At 40.3% G+C, this 23384-nt stretch overlaps 1 protein-coding gene across 1 annotated transcript in view; it reads right to left on the bottom strand.

The window, feature by feature from the left end:
• Positions 1-5229: 5229 nt before the first annotated feature.
• The window catches only part of ppp1r37 (protein phosphatase 1, regulatory subunit 37), a 46433-nt gene continuing 28278 nt past the window's right edge, over positions 5230-23384 (bottom strand). The window contains exons 5-13 of the mRNA XM_086261643.1: positions 19432-19551; positions 15844-15994; positions 15505-15660; positions 13893-14005; positions 11053-11194; positions 10782-10948; positions 8481-10119; positions 8281-8358; positions 5230-7169 (exon numbers count right to left, since the gene is read on the bottom strand). Coding sequence (XP_086117769.1) covers positions 8282-8358; positions 8481-10119; positions 10782-10948; positions 11053-11194; positions 13893-14005; positions 15505-15660; positions 15844-15994; positions 19432-19551 — 2565 coding nt within the window. The 3' untranslated portion in view covers positions 5230-7169; position 8281. The remainder of the gene's footprint in view (positions 7170-8280; positions 8359-8480; positions 10120-10781; positions 10949-11052; positions 11195-13892; positions 14006-15504; positions 15661-15843; positions 15995-19431; positions 19552-23384) is intronic.

Here is a 23384-nt window from a genome sequence, read left to right on the forward strand (position 1 = left end):
CTGTAATCACAGTCATGTGAGCAGGGGAGGGTGTGGGTGGGATCATCCCTCGTTGGTGGGAGAAAATACGTTGAAAATACGTTCACACGGCCCACCCACTCTTCAGATACCCTCCAAGCAGATCAAGTGAAGCTTATTTGCACTAATTAAACCCTGATTGTGTTGTCAGGATTATATAATGCCATCATGAGGTGAGACCTTCTCAGCTCTGCCTTAAACTATTTAGGATACTGGCATCCAGTCAATATTATAGCTCCATTACCAATGGACTTGCTGCCTTCAGCTGGCCTGTCTAAATATAGTGGGAATCAGGGTATAACACTCTATTATAATTTGGAATAAACTAAATACTAAACACTCTCTAAGCCCCCTACTGGTAATAAAATGTTCATTCAGATATTCATTCAAGTATTTGCAGTATATGTACTGATTATTTCATCGTCTATTTCTTGAAATATTTATCAAAGGAGGCAGAAATATCATATTTACTGGGATTCGCATATTCTTATATTTATTCTATATATTCATACATACGATCTACAGCACATTTGTGGGGAGAAACGTTCATGCTTCGATGTCAAATCTAAGCTCATGTGAGGCTGTATGTTTGCCAGCTCAGTTTGTGTCAATGGGCCAAAATTTGATGAGTGAATTCCTAATGCTTTGTTCCACAGGCAGAAGGGTCAACAAAAAGTCAATGTTCAGATCACACATAAGAGTTTTCTCCATAAGAAGGCGAGTACTTTAGTGTATTTGCAGTAATTTAAGTTTAATCAAGAATCGTTTTAAAATCTTTCCTTTTTAAAAAAAAAAATTCCTTAGCCCCTGTGAGCTCGGTGGATGTGCTGCACCCTCTCTGTCCCCCTCTCATGATCCTACTATGACGCTGCAGTCCCATCGGCCCCTGCTCCTTAGTGTCAGCGTGAGGGGGGTTGTTTCAGTCCACTGGACTGTGGATCAACAGGCCAGATAGGGGCTGACACCACAGATAAATCCCTACTGTTTCACCAGCATGCCAGCACATTCCTGAGGCACAGCTAAACCCAAGGAAAGACCCAGCAAGGAAGCATTTGATCACTTGTCGCTGTCCCGAAACAGAAAGAGGGAGCCATAAAGTTTGAAATATGGCCTGTTATACCAATTTCCCCCACCTCTGTTTTTTTTTTATTCTGGGACTGTGAATCAAAGCTTAAAATCTTTACACTGACCCTGCAGCCCCGCTAGAGGTTTTATCTCTTCCAGCAATCTAAAAATAAAACTCTGACACATATTTGTATATAATTGCTTAAACATCAAAGAGTCATCAAGCAACCCCAAAGGACATGCCGTTCTTTAAAACACCTGTGCCTGTCTGGGTCTAAATGATTAATTATTCATTTCTGGTTGAGTTCATGTTAGTGGTGGGGAAACATGGTTAGGTTGTATTTTTTCTTCTTCACAGAGGGTTGGCATCCTACTTAAGAAAGGATAAGGCACCCTTGTTAACTATCTCACATTAACAGTTAATCGAGATCACATTAGTCATTTTAAATATGCTCAATAGCATTTCTGCACTCTGTGACTTTCTTTTGGCCCTCCTTCTCGGGCCTGTTGCCTGAGAAAATCCAAGGCTGTCCCATAAGTCTTTTGATTTTTCGAGATAGTTGTACATAACTAAATGTGATGGCTAAAAAGACAACAACAAAAAAAGCCACCTTTAGCCTATGTGCAGCAATTACATGCTCACTAAATAAAATAGTCTGGATGGCAACTAAAATGCTTCAGTTGGGAATGTTAAAGGAAATGTTTTAGTATTAGATCCAGTTCAGCTAGTTTTGGTTTAGCTTTAGCTCAAAGCTCACAACAAACTCCATAGATGCCAGCTAAAACAATAAGCTTGTTCAAACATACAGATTCAAGAATTAATACATTTCAGTGGTGAACTTGGTATAATTATCAGATCAAACTGCATCTTATTTATTGATGAAAAATAAATATTTAGGTATCATTGGTATCATAGCGAGTACAATATGTTGTTTTTAGAGGTGTTTAGGTGATATCTGAGAGTTCATTGGATATAATACAAATACTGTGCTAGTATAAACATATATCCATGAAAACTACATCCAGCTTTTTCTGAGGTGGTCTTGACCAAAGAAATTCCTCTCATCTGCCAACTTAGACTAAATAAACAAATCAAATCCTGGATGGATGCCAACAGGAGGAAACCAAAAACGGAGATGCACTCTTGAAATCACACTTCATTTTAATATTGATTAAAGAAAGGGGAAGCTCACTGATCTGGCCCACTTAATATTAAAGTGAGCCATATGAGGCCCTCGATGTAAAAAGAATTTGACAACAAGACTAAGCACAGTAAGAATCCAAATAACACAGATGAGCTCTGTGTGATAGACAAATTTTGATCAAAGAATTACATAAAGAATTTTAACATCACGACCCTACGATATATAGCTGACACTCAGAAAATTATTCATGCTTTTATTTCCTCTTAGTTCGATTTCGGTAAAGGCCTTGTATGTCAGAAAAAAAGTCATAGCTTCCAAGTGAGCAGCTGCTGTCTCAAGAATTTAGCTCTGTTTAATCCAGCGTCCCTGTGTGCACATGAAAAGCAATTTCCTTTGAATCGTTCTTCACTAGAAGAAAATCTGTGTCCAGTTAATATTTATTAAACCACATACCTGGTCCTGCTCCTTGCTGTGGGCAGTTATCAGCTTTTTCTACTTGAGGAAATTAAACGTCGGTGGAGAGATTCAAGAAAACTTCACACTGATGAACTTTTCAGCCATCTGCCCCGAGGTCCACAATCACATGCCTCGTACCAGCGTGGAGATAAACAAGCCTCAGGTGCTTTTCGAGCCATATGATAAGTCACAAAAGAAGAAAACGCAGGAGGCCAACAGAACATTAGGAATGTTTTATTTCAACGAGAATTTCCCCACGGATGCAACAAAACCAAAACTCTGTGCAGCAACAGTGTCACACAGTTTGTGTCCCGAGATGTAAGAGTCCAGACTGAGAAGAAAATCCTCCAAATCTACACCGAACGTGATTACACTACACTGACTGCAGGGCAGGTTTGGGTGGGTGATTACAGGCACTGATGACAGGAAGGACGTTTTGTGGCATCACAGATAACTGTTGCAATCGGTGAACACAGAAGAAAACTGAAGATTGAATGAATGTAGGCCTGTGGTTCCAAACTTGAGGGCTAACATTAAAATATATTTCTTTTCTTCTTAAATAATCGAGTAGTTTGGTGTCTGGCCTCTGGAAAATGACATAATTAAAAATGAATTAATAATAACAAACCAGCTGAGTGGTCAGAGCATCGCCCCTTACAGCAGTTGAAGTAAAGGAAAGATCACAGTTTCTGTTTACAACTGTAAAAGTTTACAAACATGAAAAACAAAAAAATAGTGATTCAAAATGCAAAGATGAGCCATTTCTGGTACTTTCTTCAGCATTTCAGGATTCATAATGTAACTTTGAAAACAAAAAACAAAGAAACTCTGTGACATTTACTTGAAACTTGCACCACTTTGGGGCCTCTTCTCAATTTTCTCTCATTCTTATATAATTGGGCGGGGTGGATTTGTGTGGTCAAGAATTTGTATAGTAAAACATACAGAGCAGAGCTCCCATCGTTCTCCACACCTTCACTCCAGGACAGCCTACTACACCCTAGAGGGATGAGTCGGTTCACACTGGGGAATAGTTTCAGGAGAGGGAAGTGTTTCTCCTGGAATCTCTGTGGTGTTCTAATAATAACGCCATGACTTCTTTTTGTTTTATACTTAATTTCAAAGGCATGAAATAGAAATGACCATAGGACAGGAGGGAGAGAGAAACAAGGATCTTAAGGAACAAAAGAAGGTAGCTAAAACATGCTTTTCTCCTTTTTCTGAAGCCAACTTTAAATTTAAAGGCTGTGAAACCCTGGTGCAGAGAAATGGGACACTTGTTTATTTTCCATCAGCCTGCTATGAAATTTGACTGACGATAAATCCAAACGAGTCCCCTGGTGCCAGTTGGTAAATGCTAGGAAACAGCCTCATTATTCACAAAATGAAACATGCAAATATTTAGCAAAGAATAAAAATAAATGAATAAATGTTGAACAGGTGGACAGAGTATAAAGATTTTCACACTTATTGATGTCTTCATGGAGTTTTTGTAATGCTACTTTTAGCAACTTCCTTATTGACAATCGGTCACCACAGCAGGCAGCACGTTTGATTTGATAGATTTATTTATGTAGGTGCCAGGTGCACTTCTTGACATCACCACAGAGGGATTTGTATCTCCTCCCCAAGATCCTTCTCCATTGTGAAGCGAATGAATAAACCACTGCAGTATTGAGCCACCAGAAATACAACGATAAAGTCAGCTTTCAAAAAACACCTTAATTTCAAATCTTTTCTTACGATTGAGATAATATGTGAAGACCTGAAACTAACAGTATACTCTCATTACATCAGCCAAACATGTCCTATAAAGAGTAAAATGCATGGATGTGTCAGTGCGTTTGGTCACACAGTATTTTAGTCCTGGTCAAGTTCTTAACATGGGGATCTTTGCTCAATAAGTTGCTATGGTCTACTGTAAAATTGTCTTATCTGAAAACAAATAAATTAAGCATCCAAAGCAAAAAGCAGAGGACTGTCTTAAGATCTTTCATTTTTGGAGCGTCTTCAGGTTGGGTATCACTGGTCTAAAGTGACTCAAATGTAGAGATGTCTCATGTATAAGTCCGATTTCTGTTAGTTGGAGCAAAAGGTGTGTGTGTGTTGGTGGTTGTTAATCAGAATTTGAGAACAGCCTGACAAGCTTGAAAAGTGTGCATGCAACTTGAAACTATGTGTAAAAAACAAAAACAAAAACCACATTAATGACACAGCATCCGACGTTCAAGTAACATCGTTATCAGTGACAGGCTTTGGTTTAACGTGCCTGCGAGGAGCCGCTCAGCAGTGCAGAAAACAAGCCAAAAAGAACAAAAGAGCAACAGCACATTTCTTTCCTTTCAGAGGAGCCGTAATCATGTCAGTGCTGCTTGCTGCACTTCTTAACACCATTTTAATTGCCGTTACTGCAACATATTGAGCCTGGTCTGTTATTACATTATTTGTAACCCAAAACTTCATCCAAATCATTCTTGCTGTCATTCATGCATTCGTGTGCAGCTCCAAGTGGAGTATTTTCCATTGAAACATACATTCAGTCATATTATTAGTTATTACATGCATTTATTTGAGGAACAAATTTTGCCATACATAACTTTGTGATTACCAGCACAGTTTAATTAAGTTAACAAATTATTCTTTAAAAAAAAGAAAAATCTAAAATTAAAGCATTACAAACAGTGGGAGCAAACTATCGTTTGGGTGTAGAAGAGCAGGAAGGTTGAATGCTGCTCCGTCGGCAGGAAAAGAAATCCAACCTGCCGGTATCTGCTTCAGGGAGGAATTATCAAAGTAGAGATACCGTCTAACTGCCCTGCTCTGAAAAACTATGGTCAGGAGTTGGATTTTTACAGACATCAGCACGTGATTCTGCTCAGACTGTGATCTCCTTTGGGCCTGTGGGGAAACAGCCATCACTGCCCCCTTGTGGCCACAGATTCACACAGCAGCGCAGCTTTAAAATATGTTGCCTCTTATGCCCACCGCTTCTTTGTTTTGCTGTTACCGTTTCTAATCATTCAATCTTATTTACCCTTCCTCTCATTTTAATTAGAGCCCCTCCCCCCTCAAAAAACAAAAGAAAAACTAAATATTTCCCCTAGTGTGATATGATATATACATCAAAAACTTTAAAGCAAACCCCTAATCAGAAGAAAGGAAAGGAAAATGGGGGGGGTGGGGGTCAAATAAATCAGAGGGCTCATAAAATAAATATAAAGTAATTGATTTCTCAAAACAGCCAAACAAAAAACCTGGACACCTGCCCCCTTAGGAAAAAAATCAAAACAACACTGAATCTGAAGTGGTGAGACTGAAGGCAACATGATGAGGAGCGAGAACATAGGGGAGAGATGGCACGAAGTGCCAGTGGAAGACTGAGGGACCGGAGGAAAAGAGCGGGGAGATGACGACTGAGACCAGGCTGTTTTTCCTTACACTTTCACACAACAAAGATCAATCGAATAAAGCAATCACTGAGCTGCAGAGAATCAAAGGAAAAACTGATTTTTGCCCCGTATCGCCCAGAAATAAATCAACCAAAATCAGACGTATACATTTCTGATATTCACTAAAGTTTTCTTTTCTTTTCAGCGGGGAACAAATCACCGACTCGGTGAACTCTAAAAAGCATTTTTATTGTAGCAGAAGCGAGCGGGAGACGGCTGCAGCTCCTCCGCGTCAGATCTGAAAGGTCTGAGCGGTGGTGGGAACGCCGATTCCTGAGGGGCCAAAGTGAGTACAGGAGGAGAAAACAAACAGGAGAGGTCACTTTGGCAGAAGTCCCTTAGAGTTTAAAGGAGGGAGTGGGAGACACGCACACAGAAAATGTTGACACTTAAACAGACACGTTAACAACTTCAGCTTCTGTGGATATAAAAGCCTTAAAGAGCGACCTACTCCAACCTCAAGTGTTTAAGCCAGCAGGTCTGATGGGCAGGGTCTACCACTGTTCTTTTGTCTTCTGTCACTTCACATCATCTGTTATTGTCTTTGTGTATGTATGTTACAAAAAATCCTTTTAATTACTATGTTTTTTTTTTAATCATTGTGGAGACCTACAGAAGAGCGCAAGGAGCTGTGAGGAAGGTCCGTCTTTGGTTAGTGTTTCATCCTCTCTCTTTTGTCCCCACACTTCTCTTCATGTAAAGATTGCGGCTGACAAAATGTAGTGACAACAGGTTGAACTTTATTTCTCTCCCCCTCATTTCGCATATTCAATGTGCATGTGTGTTTCAGTGGTTGGGTGTAGTGTGGATGTGGAGGGTCTCCTTATGTCACAACTGAGCTCCACAGGCAAATCTTGCCCTTCAAGTCTTTTCCATTATTTGTTTGTATCTTCCTGTACAGAGCTGCGAGTTTAACACTGGGTCTTCTGTCCTTTATGAGAATGCTGTGTTGGAGGTTATGACAAAAACTTGAAGGGCAACCAGTCACGTAGCAAAGCCAGACAACTTATGCTGTTTTCACCTGTCCCGACAGTCCCTGTGGAAGCAGGAGAGAGGAGATAAACGTTTTAGAAACTGAACTTTGATCCGAACCACGTTTAAATATTTCATTAACCACACCATGAAGCTGTATTCATGTACACACCAGAAAATGGTCCATTTCACAATCATTTGCACTACAGAATATACTCTTTGTGGTTCAGTGGAGGAAATGTGAGCAAGATATACTTGTATATAAATCCACTTGGCCTTCACATATCAGCACAATCCAGCACCCCACACACACACACACACACTCTTATTACCAGTGAGCTGGCAGGCTAATGTCCGACTACAGAGCTGCCCCTCTGTTACATAAGTGTTTGAAAAGCTGCAGAGCATGTATGAAAACATCTTAACACTTCTCTTTGATACAAGCATTGCAACTAGTATGTATCATTTGTTTCTAGGCTACATGGATGATGACATTTAACACCTATTGTTTGCCCTATATAAGATCTGATTTATGACTGGATGTTATTGGTCATATGAGATTTAAGATTGTGCTGTTTCATTGTCTGATGAAGAGCAGACACTTGTGTTTTGCATCATTAATGTCATTATCTGCACATTTGGTCATTTTATTGCGTTTTAAGTTGTGAGAAATAAACTGTAAACTGAAATATTAAAAGAGCAGAAGCAGAAAACACAAAGTGCCTTTTCTGTCATTTTCGTGCTGTTTTTCTACCAGAAGGAGAATGTGCATAGAACGTGCTACATATTAGCACCAGCTTAACACTTTCCAGAAGCAGGTTCTGTAGCATTTTCTGCAAAGGGTTCTCACGTTATGGTTGGTCTTCATCAGTTGCATACTTTAGAGAATAAGGCTCGAACAAGTACACAAATATTTGTTTTCTAGCCACTAGAGCCGGATGAAGTCTCATGAAGGGCAGCTTTGAAATCCGGCCAATCAGAACTGACTGGGCTCTTTAGGTTTAAAGTAACTGAGGCTGACATGAGGGGCTGTTAGAGGGCAGGCAGAGACTCGTGTTTATTTGCTGATTAGCACAAACAGGAATTATGTTTTTTTTATAAGTTATAATGCAACAAAGTAGTATTGCTTCAAGCACACTCTGCAGCAGATTAATAGTGTGATAAATGCTCTATACCTCACGGTGCATCTCTCCCAGTCTCCAAACTGGCTTCCAGCAGCAGTTCCTCCAGGTCCTGTCCACAGCTGACACTCACTACACGAGTGACACATAAGAGACTTTAAAACAACCTTTCCACAACAACAACAACAAAAAAAAAAATCTACTGAATGCGACCTGATTTAAAAAACATGACATCAGTGTTCACACATTCTCACCGTGCTCCATCACACAGCTGCCAGGCTTGGGGCTTTCAGTGTCGAGAAGATGGAGGGAGAACTCAGGTTTCAGGCCATTGGGCAGAGCAGCACCGAGCACCTCCCCTTCTAGAGCCTCAGCAAAACTCTCTCCCTCGTCTGCAGAGCTCTCGTCAGCCGATTCCTCCCTTTCAACCGGTGGATTTATTTGAGTGATGGCTTCAGGCCAAGATGAGGTGGGGTTAGGACTTTGTGTTGCATCTCCTGTTTGAGGATTTGACTCCTGTGCTCCACCCTGAGTGACAGCTGGTGCCTGCAGATCAGTGTGGACAGAGGGGAAAGACTCTGCTTCCTGTTCATGTGCCTCTGGTTGTTGCTTTGGCCTTGGCTCCTCTTGGTTTGGCTGTTCTGTCTCTGCTAAACTGAGTTTTTCATTTTCTGGTAAGCTGACTAATATTTCCTGCTTCTCTTTCTGTAGAAGCGTCTCCTGTGTTTGGTGTGGTAAGCAGGCCTCCTCTGCCGCAGTTACTACATCATTTGGTAGCTGTTGCAGTCCAGATGTTAACAGTTCCTGCTGTGTAGGTAAACTAGTCTGGGGTGGATTCAGTTCCTCTGACTGTTCACGCTCTCGGGGTATCACCTGCCAATCATTTCCTACAGGACCTTTCGCCTCCTCTTCCTTTTTGTTTCCTTCTACACAAAGAGGCTCAGGTTGGGGGCTTTTAGGGCTCTCTGTTACCTGGTCTGATGAGGAATTTAAAGGCGGAGCTGGTGACTGTAGACTTGGATCTGTGTTTTCAGTTGTAGACTGTGGCTCTAGTTTGCAGGTCTGTGGAGTATTTAGTGCTAAAGGACTCTGCTCTGTCATTTTAGAGTCTGTCAAAAGAGCAGGTGAGTTCTCCTTCATTTCCTCCTGTGTCAGTTGGGTTTGTGTAGGTGTCTGAATTGTACACAGGGGTTGTGTCTGCTGTGTTGTGTCTGCAGGAGTCTTTGAGGGCTCTTTAGACTGGCTGGGAACAGCAGGCACACTTAACTGGAGCTGATGCTGTTCAGGGGGGCTCTCCACCCGGGTCACCATGAAAATCTTATGACCCCTCCCAGGGCTTGAGACGGATATGCAACGTCCAGGAGATGGAGGTGTGCCCGGAGGAGCTGTAGATTCTGTGACGGTGACAGAAATTACGCTTGACCCTTTGGACGGTGAGGCTGAGGATGTATGTGAGGCACTGAGTTGAGACTGTGCAACCCCTGGATGGGTATGAGTAGCAGTCTGGTTTGAGAGAGTGGAGGAGTTTGAAGTGGAAGATTTTGTTACCACCTCGCTTTCCTCCTCGTCCTCAGTGTCAGAGTCAGACTCCAGATGAGTCTGGGGAACATCTGAGTCAGAGCTCGCTCCTGACTGCCTGCTTGTCTGCGTTTCATTTCCTGCCGTTTCATTGTCTTTATCCTCTACGTCACCTCTCTCCTCTGATGCTGATTCATGCTCCTCCTCTTCCTCCTCCTCTTCTTGCTCTTGCTCTGTGGCAATTTCAGCCATAGAGGCAGACTGCTTCATCTTCTGCTCATTATCCTCTTTTTCTTTAGCAAGGATGAAATTCCTCTTACAACCATTCTGGATCTCAGCCAGCAGGGCACGCTGTGTCTCAATAAAGCTCTTTACCTAAGAGACAAAAAAATCAAAAAATACAAAAAACACATTTCTAATATGCAAAACAGTCACTGTAACAGGGCCTTACTTCTTTCATTTGTTTTAGCAAGAAGTATGTTCTTTCACAACACAATCTTTTTTTTTTTTTTTTTAAAGGATGGCATCGTGCTGGCATAACAGATGGAGAAGATCATAAGTACCTCTCCCCAGAAAAAAGACGATTGTACTTTTGTTGGGGATTAACTAACAACTGAGATCTGTTGCCTATTGGGTATTTATCAGAGCAGTGCACATATCATATCATAATATCAGCATGGCTCATCAATTTCTTTTACAGTTTTTGGACAGGAGAAGCATTTGGCACCGTCCAACAAGCCACACTAAGCTATACCTAAACTGTAAATACCTGTATTAGGTTTTGGTCTTCTCACTGGAATTGCTGAAAATGAGTCATTTTATATACACTGAAAACATCACCTCCTCTCCTTATGAAGTTAAGGGGGCTTCGAAATCCAGGGAAAATATTGGCAAAGTACAAAGGCACCTAATTTCAACCCAACAAACACATTTGTACACAGCTGAAATGGGATAATGCTGCAGAAATATTTGGACTATGTTCAACCATCTCCTTCCTGTCCTCTCTACCCTTTACCATTTCTTATTCACATACTCACAGTTTCTTTCTTGGGCTCCCGGTCAAGGTCGAGACGCAGCAGAGAGGTGTTAACCTTCAGGGCAAGAGACAGGGCCATGAGGCCACCTGTTTTAATCTCATTCTCTCGAAGGTCCAGGCGCAGCAGTCTGGGGCTCTCAGCAATGAATTCGGCCACAGCCACAGCTCCTAGAGCACACAACAACAGGAGGCCAGTCAAAAATGCCAAAATCCAACACACACGCACACACCAGAAAAAACTACAGCTGAGGAACAAATACATCATTTCCTACCTTCACAGGACAGCTTGGTGGAAGCAAGGCCCAGCCTGAGCACAGAGCGGTTGGCGATCAGCCCGTCTTTCAGCTTGTGGACTCCTTCGTTACCCACCGAATTATGGCCGAGGTTCAGAGTCTCCAGACTCTGTGTGCATGGCTGAGAGGAACAATATTTAAATTACAAGTGGAAATAATAATGAATAACATAATCACAGTGTTTTGCTGTGTTTTTTAACAGTACAGGAATAAGTACAGAAGTACAGTACAGAATGTCTATTCTTATTTAATACACTTAATGTACAGAATTCACCTGCTTGCTGCATACATGCTACATACATGCACATTCACATAATGTACATAATATATAATGTTCTTCCTCTCTCCCCCCTTTTGCACAAGTTTAGGAGCGTGTCAGGTTACATTTCACAGTGTGTTATACTTGTATAACTACGCATGTGATGAATAAAGAACCTTGAACTTGAATAAGCTTTGTACATCTAGTGTAATTTTAGAAATGTCAAAAAATAAGCAACGTTGTACTTTATGCAGGATTCAATGCCTACATGAAGTGTTTACAGAAAGTCATTCTCTTTAAGTATCATTGAGATTTGTTTTAAAGGTCTCATCCCCAAGTAGGCAGTTTTGATATTACTTACTATTTACTCATCCATTAAGAGTATTTATTAAGATCATTCCTGTTAGCTAGTGCTAAAACGTCAAATGCCCATTTAAATGAGTGAGCACCAAGCCATGCTGCTTTTACATTTTTGGGCAACATTATCATTTCATAACATTTTAGCAGCCAAGTAAACTGTGGTCAAATCCAGGGCTGTGAATGATTAGCCAAAACAATCAAAGGTTCTTTTTTATCTGTGAGAATTGAAATTTTAGGACATTTTGTTTGAACAAAACAAACAAACAAAAACAAAAACCAACAGACACATTTATTGGAAAAATCTCAGAAATACTGGTTTAAGTAATCGAAAGGCAAAGACCACCACAGGTTATAAAAATAAGTGAATCCCTCTTATAATTATTAACATGTGTGGTTTAAGCATAGTTATCTGCCACATTAGGTTTGATGATAAATTTTTAACCCATTTTACATTATTGCATTTCCTTTTCATGTAGCTTAAAGTAAATCCTGTTTTTATCTAAAAAAGTTTGCTTACAATAACAATTTGTTGAAAAGTTGTATCACAATGCAATCACACTGAACCTAAGAATCAAATAAAACCGATGGCTTTATGTACAAGATACAGGTATGGGTCTATGTAACAAATACAGTAACTGTGATATATACAAATCAGGGCCATTGCACCTCCTGTGGGCCCAAGTTCCAAAATTCCAGGCTTCAGAAAATGTAGCCAGTTGGCCAATGACACCACTGGTGCAAGAAGCTTTAAACAGAGCTGCACACTCTACTGTATGCAATGGAAAACAGCACTTGTCTCCAATAAGATATCCTTATTTTGGACTTATCAAACAGTGTCATGTAATGCAAGTTGCCTTTTTGTCCACATAACAAACACGTCCACTTTAAAGACCATTAACATTGAACCTCAGTTTGATAAAGCATGAAACCTGGATGTTGTCATTCTGATGCTGCCAGTTACGTGGGTCCAGAAGGAAGCGTCTCTATGGCTACGGTAGCTTTTATGTATCACATGATGGGAGCTGGCTATTAAAATGAAATTCAAAAACTACATCATAGGTTAAAAATGACAAACAGTGAAGCGTAACTGCAGCCCTGCCCATAATGAACATAACTACACCAAGTCAACAAAATTAACCAAATCTCATTAATCACCATCAATAAACTGGAAGTAATGAGATCAACAAATGTACTGCAGTGGATTCATGCAGTCATTTATGTTATGTTAGTTTTTTCTTTTTTAATATACCCAATGGTTTGCAACAAGACCTCTGACCACTACATACAAACAGAAAAAAGGCAGTTATCTGTCCTTGACAAGGCTGAAGATGGAATGACTCATCAGAGTCTGTAGTACTAACACAATAAAAAGATGGAAGGAAAGGACACTGAGAGGAACAGATAATGACATTCAATCCCTCAATGACAGATGTGCGACTTCAGCAATGGATTATCTGTAACTAACCACTATGAATTTATTCCAGGTTGAACTGGAAATGGCACGACCAGGACATGAGATCACATTATTCACTTAGTGAAATACGTCAACACAAAATGTCAGGTGTATTAATGACAAGTTTATGCGGAAATGTCCAGTCAAATCAGACGTCATAGCACCTGTTTGCACAGCACACTAACACACCAGCTACACACCTGTCTAAAGTAATTGAACAGCAGTTTCCAAAAGGATATGCAAGTATGAATGCCCATGAGGAAAATAAACAGAGTTCTAAGTCTTATTTGTCCAGACATTAAGGAGTGTGAAACATAGCCTGTGCAACCTGAGGAGAAACTGGAAACCCCCAACCTTGCTACGTCTGCTTCAAGCAGGGTCCTGGATGTGACTCACCATTATTCCAGTAAAGATGACATGCTTTATGGGTAAAATGTATTACAATAATTAAATTACAGTCATAAACATTGACTGAGGTAGAATTAAAATGTGCACATGTGCAGGAAAGTGAGCCCTAGCTGGGGGTGGAATATCCTAGCAGGATATTAAGAAACGAAGAAATAAATAGCAGACTTCTATTCGGATCACTTATCTGACAGAGTTTAAAAAAAAAAAAAAAAATTGCCTTCCAGGTGCTTTTTTCTTTTCTTCTTTTTCTAAGTTTACACACATAGGCTGTTAAAACCTTCAATCAATGTGCCTGACTTCACTGTGACCAAGTGTGTGTATCTGTTTGTGTGTGTATACCAGTGCAGCAGCAAGGTAGCCCATGCCATTATGCGTGAGCTGGTTGTTCCATAGCACCAACGTGACGAGGCCTTTCCTCTGTTCTTTTAGTCCCTCACACACATAGGCCAGACCTGCACAGAAACACACACAGACCGAGTTCTGATGAGCATCTAGAAGATTACTGTAATGTTGATGAAGTGCAGTGGAAAAAACTTTAGCAACTGTAAACTGTAAAGCCCATATTAATATCCCTATGCATTGTCACAACTTCTATTGATATAAAGAAGACACATTTGAGGATTTTTAGGACCCCTTTAATGTCACTTTAAATGAAATCTAAAAGTGAACATGCAACAGAAATACAAAGTATATTTCTTCTGCATAAATACATTTGCTTTAGCTTAAAACGAACAGTAAGGAAAATGGTTAAGTAAAAAACAAGCCAAAAAAAAAAACCCCCACACCATTTAGCCAGAAAATGAAATCGGCAGCATCAACATGGTATGATTTTTAATTTGAGAAGTAGATAAAAATGAAATGGTTGTGAAAAATAATATTCCAGTGTTTCCTCAATCTGTGGGCCAGTGCCAGGACAAAGTAACAGGAATTATTATTAACAGTAAACAGTAATAACAACATATTATTATTATTATCACTACTACTACTATTGTTGTTCCTATTGTTAATATTATAATTCCTTTTTTTTTCTAAAGACAGAAGTGACAACATATCTAATTAGCCTATTGTTACCATTAACCACTAAGATACATGTAATTATTGCCTTGAAGGCCTGAAGTGTTAGTCAGACTACAAGGGAAAAATAGAGTTCATTATGTTATGACTAACGAGTGGTTCAGCTAATATCTGCCCCCTTAAGTTATTATTATAGTAGACTTAATCATCAATCGCTGTATGTACACCAACTGCAACAACAGTGATTCAGTGCTCCCCAAAATACTGCAGTCTTAAAGTATGCAGTAGCATTATGGTGCCTAAATGTGTAGCAGGAGTAAAAATAACATTTTTGCACAGTGCTGTAACTAAAACATTTCAAGTAACTGAAGATCCTTAGGCCACCCTGTGTGTGAGACCATGTACTTCTTATAGCTTTCATGGCAAGGTTTTTCCTTAATAAAATCAATCTCGCCAGCCACTAAAGCCATTTTGTCTTATCCGAAAGGACACTCACCAGGATTGTTTCTTTAAGTGGAGTTTCATTTAATTTTCATTTAATCAGGCTAAAATCAGTATATGTATGTTAAAGCTCGCAGCTGCCTTAATATGAAGATACTTCTGTTCAATACCTAATGTTATTTTACTGGTTTGTGTATTAGCTTTCACTTGTTTGCACTGCTTTAATTTTGTATTATTTAGCATTTTGTGTTTGCCTGCTTTTGGTTTTACTGCTCGTTATACAAATTTTTAATATCTGAATATGATCTACTTCTTTTATGTTGCCCCTTTGCTGAGACTGAAGGATTTTTAAAAAAGTTTCAGTGAAACAATATTATGGTACATAGAGCAAACAAATCTAACAACAAATACCACCCCGATGAAACAAAACTGTAAATAAATAAATAAATAATGATGGTACTTGTTACTGTGTCAGAGCACTATTACTGCTTCTTACCAGAGTCCAGGATGTGATTATTACGTAGGTCCAGGATCTGAATGTTGTAGTTAAACTTGAGCAAATTGCCAAGTTGGGCTGAGTCCTGCAGGCCATTGAGCTTGTTGTCAGCAAGGTACAACTCCCGGAGGTTCATATTCATCTTCAGAGCTGTAGCTGTATCAGTGAGATGAAAAACAAAAGAAAAGTGAGGGAAGAAAAGGTGAAGAGGTTAAAGAAAACGGTAAAAGGAATAATAATTTTATGTTTAATCAGATAAAAAGCTTCTCTGAAGGTGAAATAAAGCTCCACTTGCTATTGTACATCCTCTGTCACGCCCTAGTACTTTGGCTGACTTACCCAATAACATGAGTGGTCTGCCAGAGAGGCCAGCGTTCTCCAGATGGAGGACTGCCAGGCTGCCACTGATCCTGAGCGCTCGTGCTACAAAGGGAGCCGAGTGGTCCAGTAGGGGAGTGTTACGGGCATCAAGATACTGCAGAGAGCTCGTCTGAGGGGGAAACACCAACAGAGGTGCAAATTATTGGCTATACAACATAAACATCCCCAAGCCCAAAACAATCCACATTACTGTGATGAAAACAATCACAGCATGCCTCTTGGAATGAAATAAAATCCTAGTGCAAAGGCCAAGCAGGATAAATATGTAAGTGACTGAGTAAAACAGCCAAAACACACAGAAACATGCAAACTTTTAGTGGAACTGCTTTGATTTTAATTGAAGCCAACATAAAGGCAATGAGAAGTAGTGTTGTTATTTATGTAACCCGAGGCAGATCTCAGGGATTGAAGGACATGCACTTGCCGAAGCATTTGTTAATTCGATTCCATTTACTTCATTGAAATGAGTTATGAGTTTTCATTGATAATGTTCAAGCTGTGCAGCATTGCTTCATAAATCAGACGGTCATTGCTCGGAGACAGGGAATGCCTTTTGGTCCAAGCACTGATCAAATGCCAAAGAAGTTTCCCACACATAGTTTTGATTACAGTAAGACCGTTGTACACAGTTACCACATAATCACTGACTGTGATTAAGAATGTGGTGTTTTTCCCTCTAGGATTAAATTAATGACCCAAATGGAAAATAAAAACAAATGAGTAGGCCACAATAATAATAAAGAGTGCAAAGTAATTTGTTACTCTGCAGACAGTTTGCATACAGAACAGATCCACAGAAGATAGCCCTCCACTCTGTGATGAGCCACCTGGAGCAGCAGCAACGCTACATCCGAATGCTCTTAGTGGATTACAGCTCAGCTTTTAATACAATCATTCTGGATATTCTCATCACAAAACTGGTCACTCTTGGCCTCCTCCCTCTCACGTGTGCCTGGATAAAGGACTTTCTCACTAACTGGCCCCAGACTGTAAGACTCGGCCCTCATCTCTCCTCCACTCGCATGCTGGGCACTGGCTCCCACAGGGCTGTGTGCTGAGCCCCCTCCTGTATTGCCTCTGGACCCAGGACTGCAGTTCGACCCACAACAGAAACCTCATCATCAAGTTTGTTGATGACACCACGGCAGTTGGACTCATCTCAAAGGGAGACGAGGCAGCCTACAGAGAGGAAGTCCTGAAGTTGGCAGCATGGTGTTCAGAGAACAACCTGGCAGTGATCACCAAGAAAACCAGAGGTCACTGTCGACTTCAGGAGGCACAGCACTGACTTAGCTCCCCTATACATCAAAGGTGAGTGTGGGGGGGGTCCACACCTTACGGTTTTCAGAGTCCTCATCTCCACTGACATCTCCTGAACAGACAACATCACAGCGGCTGTCAAGAAGGCATCAGCTGCACTTCCTGATGGTCCTCGGGAAGTACAAACTGGACTCCAACCTGCTGCTGACCTACCGCTCGTCCATTGAGAGTCTGCTGACATACTGCATCACAGTATGATACGGTAGCTGCACTAAGGTGAATAGAGTGAGGTTTCAGAGTGTAGTCAAGGCAGCACAGAAGATCACAGGATGCCCTCTCCCCTCCCTGATGGACATTTATTTCTCACGCTTCCTCAGCAGAGCAACAAACATCATCAAGGGCAGTTCCCACCCTGGTTTTGACCTGTTCAACCTGGTTCCCTCAGGGAAGCGCTACAGGTGCATAAGCACAAAGACTATCAGACTCAAGAATACTTTCTTCCCAAAACTCCTTCAACTCACACATGCACTGACAACACAGTTCCACCACCCAATCCAAGGACTTCCCTCTATACACAGACTACATAACTACCATTACCAATACTTAATTTTTGTGCAATACCCCAGACTGTAAATATATCACACTATTTTTCCCCCCGATTCGTATATTTTATATTTTTGAATACTGCTCATATGTATACAGTGCTGCAGAACCCCCCTTTCTTTTCCCACATGTCTGCACTGAGTGGGAGATGCTCAGTATCTTATTGTACATGTGCACAGTGACAATAAATTGCATTCTATTCTATCCTATTAGTGCTGTTCACCGCAGTACACCGAGCCAACCTAACACACAAAAATCTCTGCTTTTTCATAAAAGTTTGAATAGTTTGGGAGGTTTTTTTGGGTTATGAGTCACACTTACGACAAAAAACAAACCAACAAACAAACGAAAGAACAGTAACCAGTAACTCCACATAGTTTGCTTTGATTAAACAACAGCTGTTCACATCAATGTGTTTTCTCTCATGTGCTGCTGTCGTCCTTATATATCAGTGTGTTTAGCCGTTAGTGATTTGAATTCTTAATAGTAATAAGTGATGACTGACGTCAAAGGGTGACTTATGTTTGCAGCAGCACTGACGATGAAAGGTCAGAGATAAGAAACAATACAGAATCTTGGTCTTTTCCCCCTAGACACAAAGCAATGACTAACACAACACAAGTAAGCAACAGTTTGAGCTTCAGCCTGAAGAGCTTTCTCACTAAAAACAAAGCCTTTTTACATTTTTCAATCACTTGTGTAAATTGTCTTCAGTGACTTTTCTGAGGACAGATCTTATTTCTTTCAGTCATTCCATCATCTTCTGTCACAGTTCAACTATTGTTTTACTACTTGTTTTTTTCATGTGCAAAACAAAAGCACATCCTCTTGATTTTAAGGTTTTCTAAATCAGCACATAACAGAAAACTGGTCCTAGTGGGACTATTAGAAGGAAAAAAAAAACGCTAAGGAGTTGCTCACATCATTGTAAAGAAATTCTGGCACACTCTGTTCTATTCAGTTCATTGAGATTTGCAAGGATTTATTCATGTACAGCTCTTTTAAGGACCAGTGACAGCGTTTCATTCAGGGTTGACATTCACCTTGATTCTTTTCTTTTTCAGCATTTCTGTTGTAGACCTGCTGCTGTGCTTGAGATCCTGTTGCATGACACAATATCAGACACGCTTCAGCTGTCAGACAGATGGCCTCACATTTGACTCCTTGGTACTTTGGTATAAAGACGAGTTGACAAACAACTCAATAACTGCAAGATTCCCAGGTCATGTGGCCGTAAAACAAGCCTCGCTTTGCAGACCCTAACTGATACTTACCCCAATTTCTTTTACTAAATACCAAGAATGTCCTTCATTTTTCACACACTGCTTTGACACTATGTCCCAATGCACTTCATTTAGTGTGCTTACTTTTATAATCTCTCTTTTTTAAATCATGTGTTATTTTAGAATGATGAATGTTTAACTGACTTTCTTTTTTTAAATTTAGTGACAGTCGTTTTCATTTATTTAACTTTAAATTTGTTTACTAGTTGTTATTGTGCCAGGTTAGCTCCTACTATTGCAGTTTGCATTACTAAGAGCCTGATGACCACTTTTTCCTGAAGGGTAGCTGTATGGGCAGAAACAACCCTCCTGGTCTTTCAAGGGTTAAGAGTTCAACTCTGCTCAACACCATGACCTTTGCACACTGTAGTTGTTGGTGTATGGGAGGATGATCTCTCACCTTTCGCATCATGTGAGCTGCGGCCTGCCATCCTCGTGTGCCAATGTGCTTGTTGAAGGAGATGTTGAGATGTGTGGCCGACTCATAGTACTCTATCATGTCAAAGAGAGCTGAGGCACCCTGAGGGGGAGGAAGAGGGAGAGAATAGGAGAAACATTAACCAACAGATTAAAATCTAACAACTTAAAGAACTCTCACAGTTGGTCCATAGTGTTACAACGCTGGAAGAGATGTTGTAATGCAGCTTGGAGCAGTTGTAGTTGCCAGGGTAACAATCCCTCAAGGCAGGTGAGAAGTGCTGAGGTGTTTCCAAAGGGCCTCAGGTGTATGTAGAGATACTACAGCTCGAAGGACAAGTTCATATGCTTGTGCAACTGTTTACTGTTGTAAAGCAAAATATTACGATTCAGTAGTATTCAAAATACCTGAGAACTGACTCTTTTTTTCAGATTAGGGCTCCAACGTGTAGTAAAAGAACCACTAAGTCTGAGTCCCATTAAAATGCACTAAAATGATACACTGCGAAACGAGAGCCACTGGACCACTGATTTTGCACTTAAAACCATCTGACAGCTTGCAGAGTTCACAATGATTGGATCTGTCAGACAAGGTTCAGTCCACAAATTCTGACAACTTGCAATTCACCTATGCATGGTACAATCAATGTTCCCTCTAATGTTTCATGTGTCTGAGCGAACACGCAAACTCCCTGAGCGGACCCTTGGACCACTGTGAGCAACAGTAGACGTGTGCACTGTGGTCACGCCAGCACTGAATCCATCCAAGTTACATGGTTAATTAAAATAATCAAATTACAGCATTTACATTTATGTTAGACTACTTACAATGAAAATTTAAAAAAAGAAATCTTGTTCATGACCTGTGTAGTATGTTAACACTACTGGAAGTAAAAATAACTTAAACTCCAATTTTGAAAACACAAGAATATATATATAAAGCTCTGACTTGCATTATGAGTATGAGCCTGTGGTCTGGGAGAGAGTCCTGTAACTCTGTCTGCAAAATACAGTATATAATGATTGTTGGGCAATTAAATATATAGTTACTTCTTCAAAAAAGTAACTGAGTTATGCAAACAACAAAGTTTTTTGCAGCTGTTTACCTAAAAATGCAGCCAAGGCGTTTTTTTTAAATAAACAGTTAAAACTATTTTAAGAATAATCAGCTGTTCTGCATCAAATCTGATGCCACACAAATCATTTGTGCCACTCCAAAAAATAATTTCTGTCCACTATGAGATAAAGGAGAACAACAGCCTGATACCTGCAGGCCTGACGACAGGAGATGTATCACTCCTGTAACACCTGTAACATTCAGTAGTCGCATCATTGTTCTGGCAGACGCAACAAAACTATTGACAACACTACACACTAACTACGCAAGATTTGCGCTAAATGTGGCAAATCTCTCACATCTCAAAACACCGCCACAACTCCTAAAACTTCCCCCCTTCCTAAACAACTAAATGCCATGTTACCATATAATTTTTTGATTGGTCGACATGGTACATTTTTCCACCAATAGGAAAGGGCAGGCTTTTTTGGTCTTGTCTTTGCTCACAGGCAGAGAGTGTTTTCGAGCGCTTTCCTTATAAAACGCCGTTTTTACTGTTTCTTCCCGCAGTAAATATAAACAACGATAGCATTCAGGAAGAAAACCAAACATTGCATATATTTTATCATAACTCCGGTTTTACGTGGCCTATCAACACAATTTAAAAACAGGTATAAAGTCCACACTTTTCCCGTCAATTGTTCCGTCTGTCCTGCTCACATCTCCAATGGTTGTACACGTTGTCCTTAACGTGGCTTCACTCCACATCAGCCACGCCGCTTTGCTAGCTAAAACAATTTAATTTCAATTCAGGTTAGATTTTTTTTTTTGTGCGCAACGCAGATTTTCTGTGCACAGAGACCGTGCCAGCAGTGCGCAATTGCGCACGCGAGCAGCTTAGAGAGAACATTGGGTACAATCATCACCTTCACAGGCTTCCTAAATAAAACCAGCCTCACCAACAGCTGTCATCACTGGTGACATGGTCATGCACTGTGAAATCATCCCTAACAGTGAGACTGTGAATAATGAGCTCGATTTTAACTCCCTGAGCTGTCAGAGTTTGTGTTTGGGGTGAGTACCTGAACTGTGGTTAAACTACTGTTCTTCTACACCCAGCACACTTAAACACTGAGGATTTTGGCACTGACCTCTCATTCTACTTAGCGGATTTGGCTTCCTGCAACTTTACCCTTTTAAACAACACGAAGTTCATGTAGAAGAGTCACTGTTTTGACACATTGGAGGAGGTCTGGTGCACTTTGTGATCACACATGAAACTGTGAAAAAGAAGCTGAAAAGGTTCACGCTTTGAATGGAACTGTGTAAAGGCTCTTTTGGTTGAAAAGTAAAGTACAAAATGCTTGATTAACTTGACGTCCATCAAGCAACATCATCATGTTGTTTCTGAAATATTCCAGAGTACTGCAAAAACCAAAGTGCTGTGTGATTGTAAGACTCCAAATGTGCGTGGTAAGAATCAGAGGCAGGACTAAAATTAAATATCAGGTGATCAAGGATGACATAAGTGCACTCATGATCAGTGTTTTAATCTGGCTTTAATAATGATGTCAGAGGGGCAACTCAGTATATCAGTAATTCCTGAAAAACTACATAAAGATGATGGCACCGTAGTGAGGATGGATGTCTGGTTCTTTTGCTTTTCCTATTTTCCAAATATAACTCATAGCTGAGCATATCAGCTTGCTGCTGCAACACTAGATCTCATGACTGGATTCTGTGTTTCTCATCTGTTTCAATGGAAAAAATAAATAAATAAACATACAATAATATCGAAATAAATAAATAAACTGACCCCACAACTGATCAACCAACTGCAGGAGGTGATCCAGATTAAATGTGAGATTATCCTTTTCTGATGCTGATAAAAACTAACAAAGTCAGACAGGCTACTGCATAGTATCTCCTAACCTTTCCACTTTGCATTCGTTTATACTGGAAGACATTACCGAGTATACAGCAATGTGTGTTTATCTACAGGGTGGAGGAAGATGAGTCATTCAGTCCAATAAAAGCCATCCTGTAACTCTGCTTCCCGTGCTTGCGCCTTCACAGGCTTCTTAAAACATCTCTTTCTAACCATTTTTCTCCTTTCATCTTCCCATTTCATTCCCAACAAGACGCCACTGCTGCACAGTTGAGTCAAGTACGAGCCAAATCAAGCCATCTACTGTATACCTCTCACACCCACTCAAAAATGAACCCATCCTCTTCCCGAGTCGATTTATTTTCTATGCCAGCTTCCTCTAATCCCAGCTCATCTGGCAACACTACTTCAGTATTTTCTCCTTTCAGAGCTTCATTTCATCTCAGCCCAAGGCGAGACACTTGCCTGAGACTGAAAAACTGCTCTCTGGTGACTCAGTCGATGACTCATTCTGCCACTTTATTCACATTTCTGGGGTAATGTTGCATGTTGGGTGAAATTAAAAAAAAGAAACAAAAAACAACAACAACAAAAACCATCACTCTACACTGTTACTTAATTATATATATTTTTTAGATTGTATGGTTTTTTGGACTGAAATAAAATGACACATAATGTCTCTCCAATTTAATTAGTAGAAGAACTTGTGAGATGGAATGCGGTGATACAATTTTTGCGGTATCGATGCTCCGGAGCTGATAATGCACTCTTTAAGCCCTACACAAAACATCTGCCAATATTTGCGCAGAAGCCCTTCAGCACTGGTAGAAAAATGTTATCCATTTGGTTGTCTGGATATGTTTATCTAGTGCATGAAAACTGATCCATGGCTCACTGCATTTACACCTGGTATTAAAATGTATTTTTTCCATCTGGACTGTGCGAACATTGTGACTGGATCACAATAGGCAAATTAGTTAGAGCCGGCAGA

This window comes from Aulonocara sp. 'chitande type north' Nkhata Bay, linkage group LG14, assembly GCF_057382095.1.
Source record: "Aulonocara sp. 'chitande type north' Nkhata Bay isolate Kocher_YH1m ecotype deep benthic linkage group LG14, A_spYH_male_GT1.1, whole genome shotgun sequence".
Classification (NCBI taxonomy): Eukaryota; Metazoa; Chordata; class Actinopteri; order Cichliformes; family Cichlidae; genus Aulonocara; species Aulonocara sp. 'chitande type north' Nkhata Bay.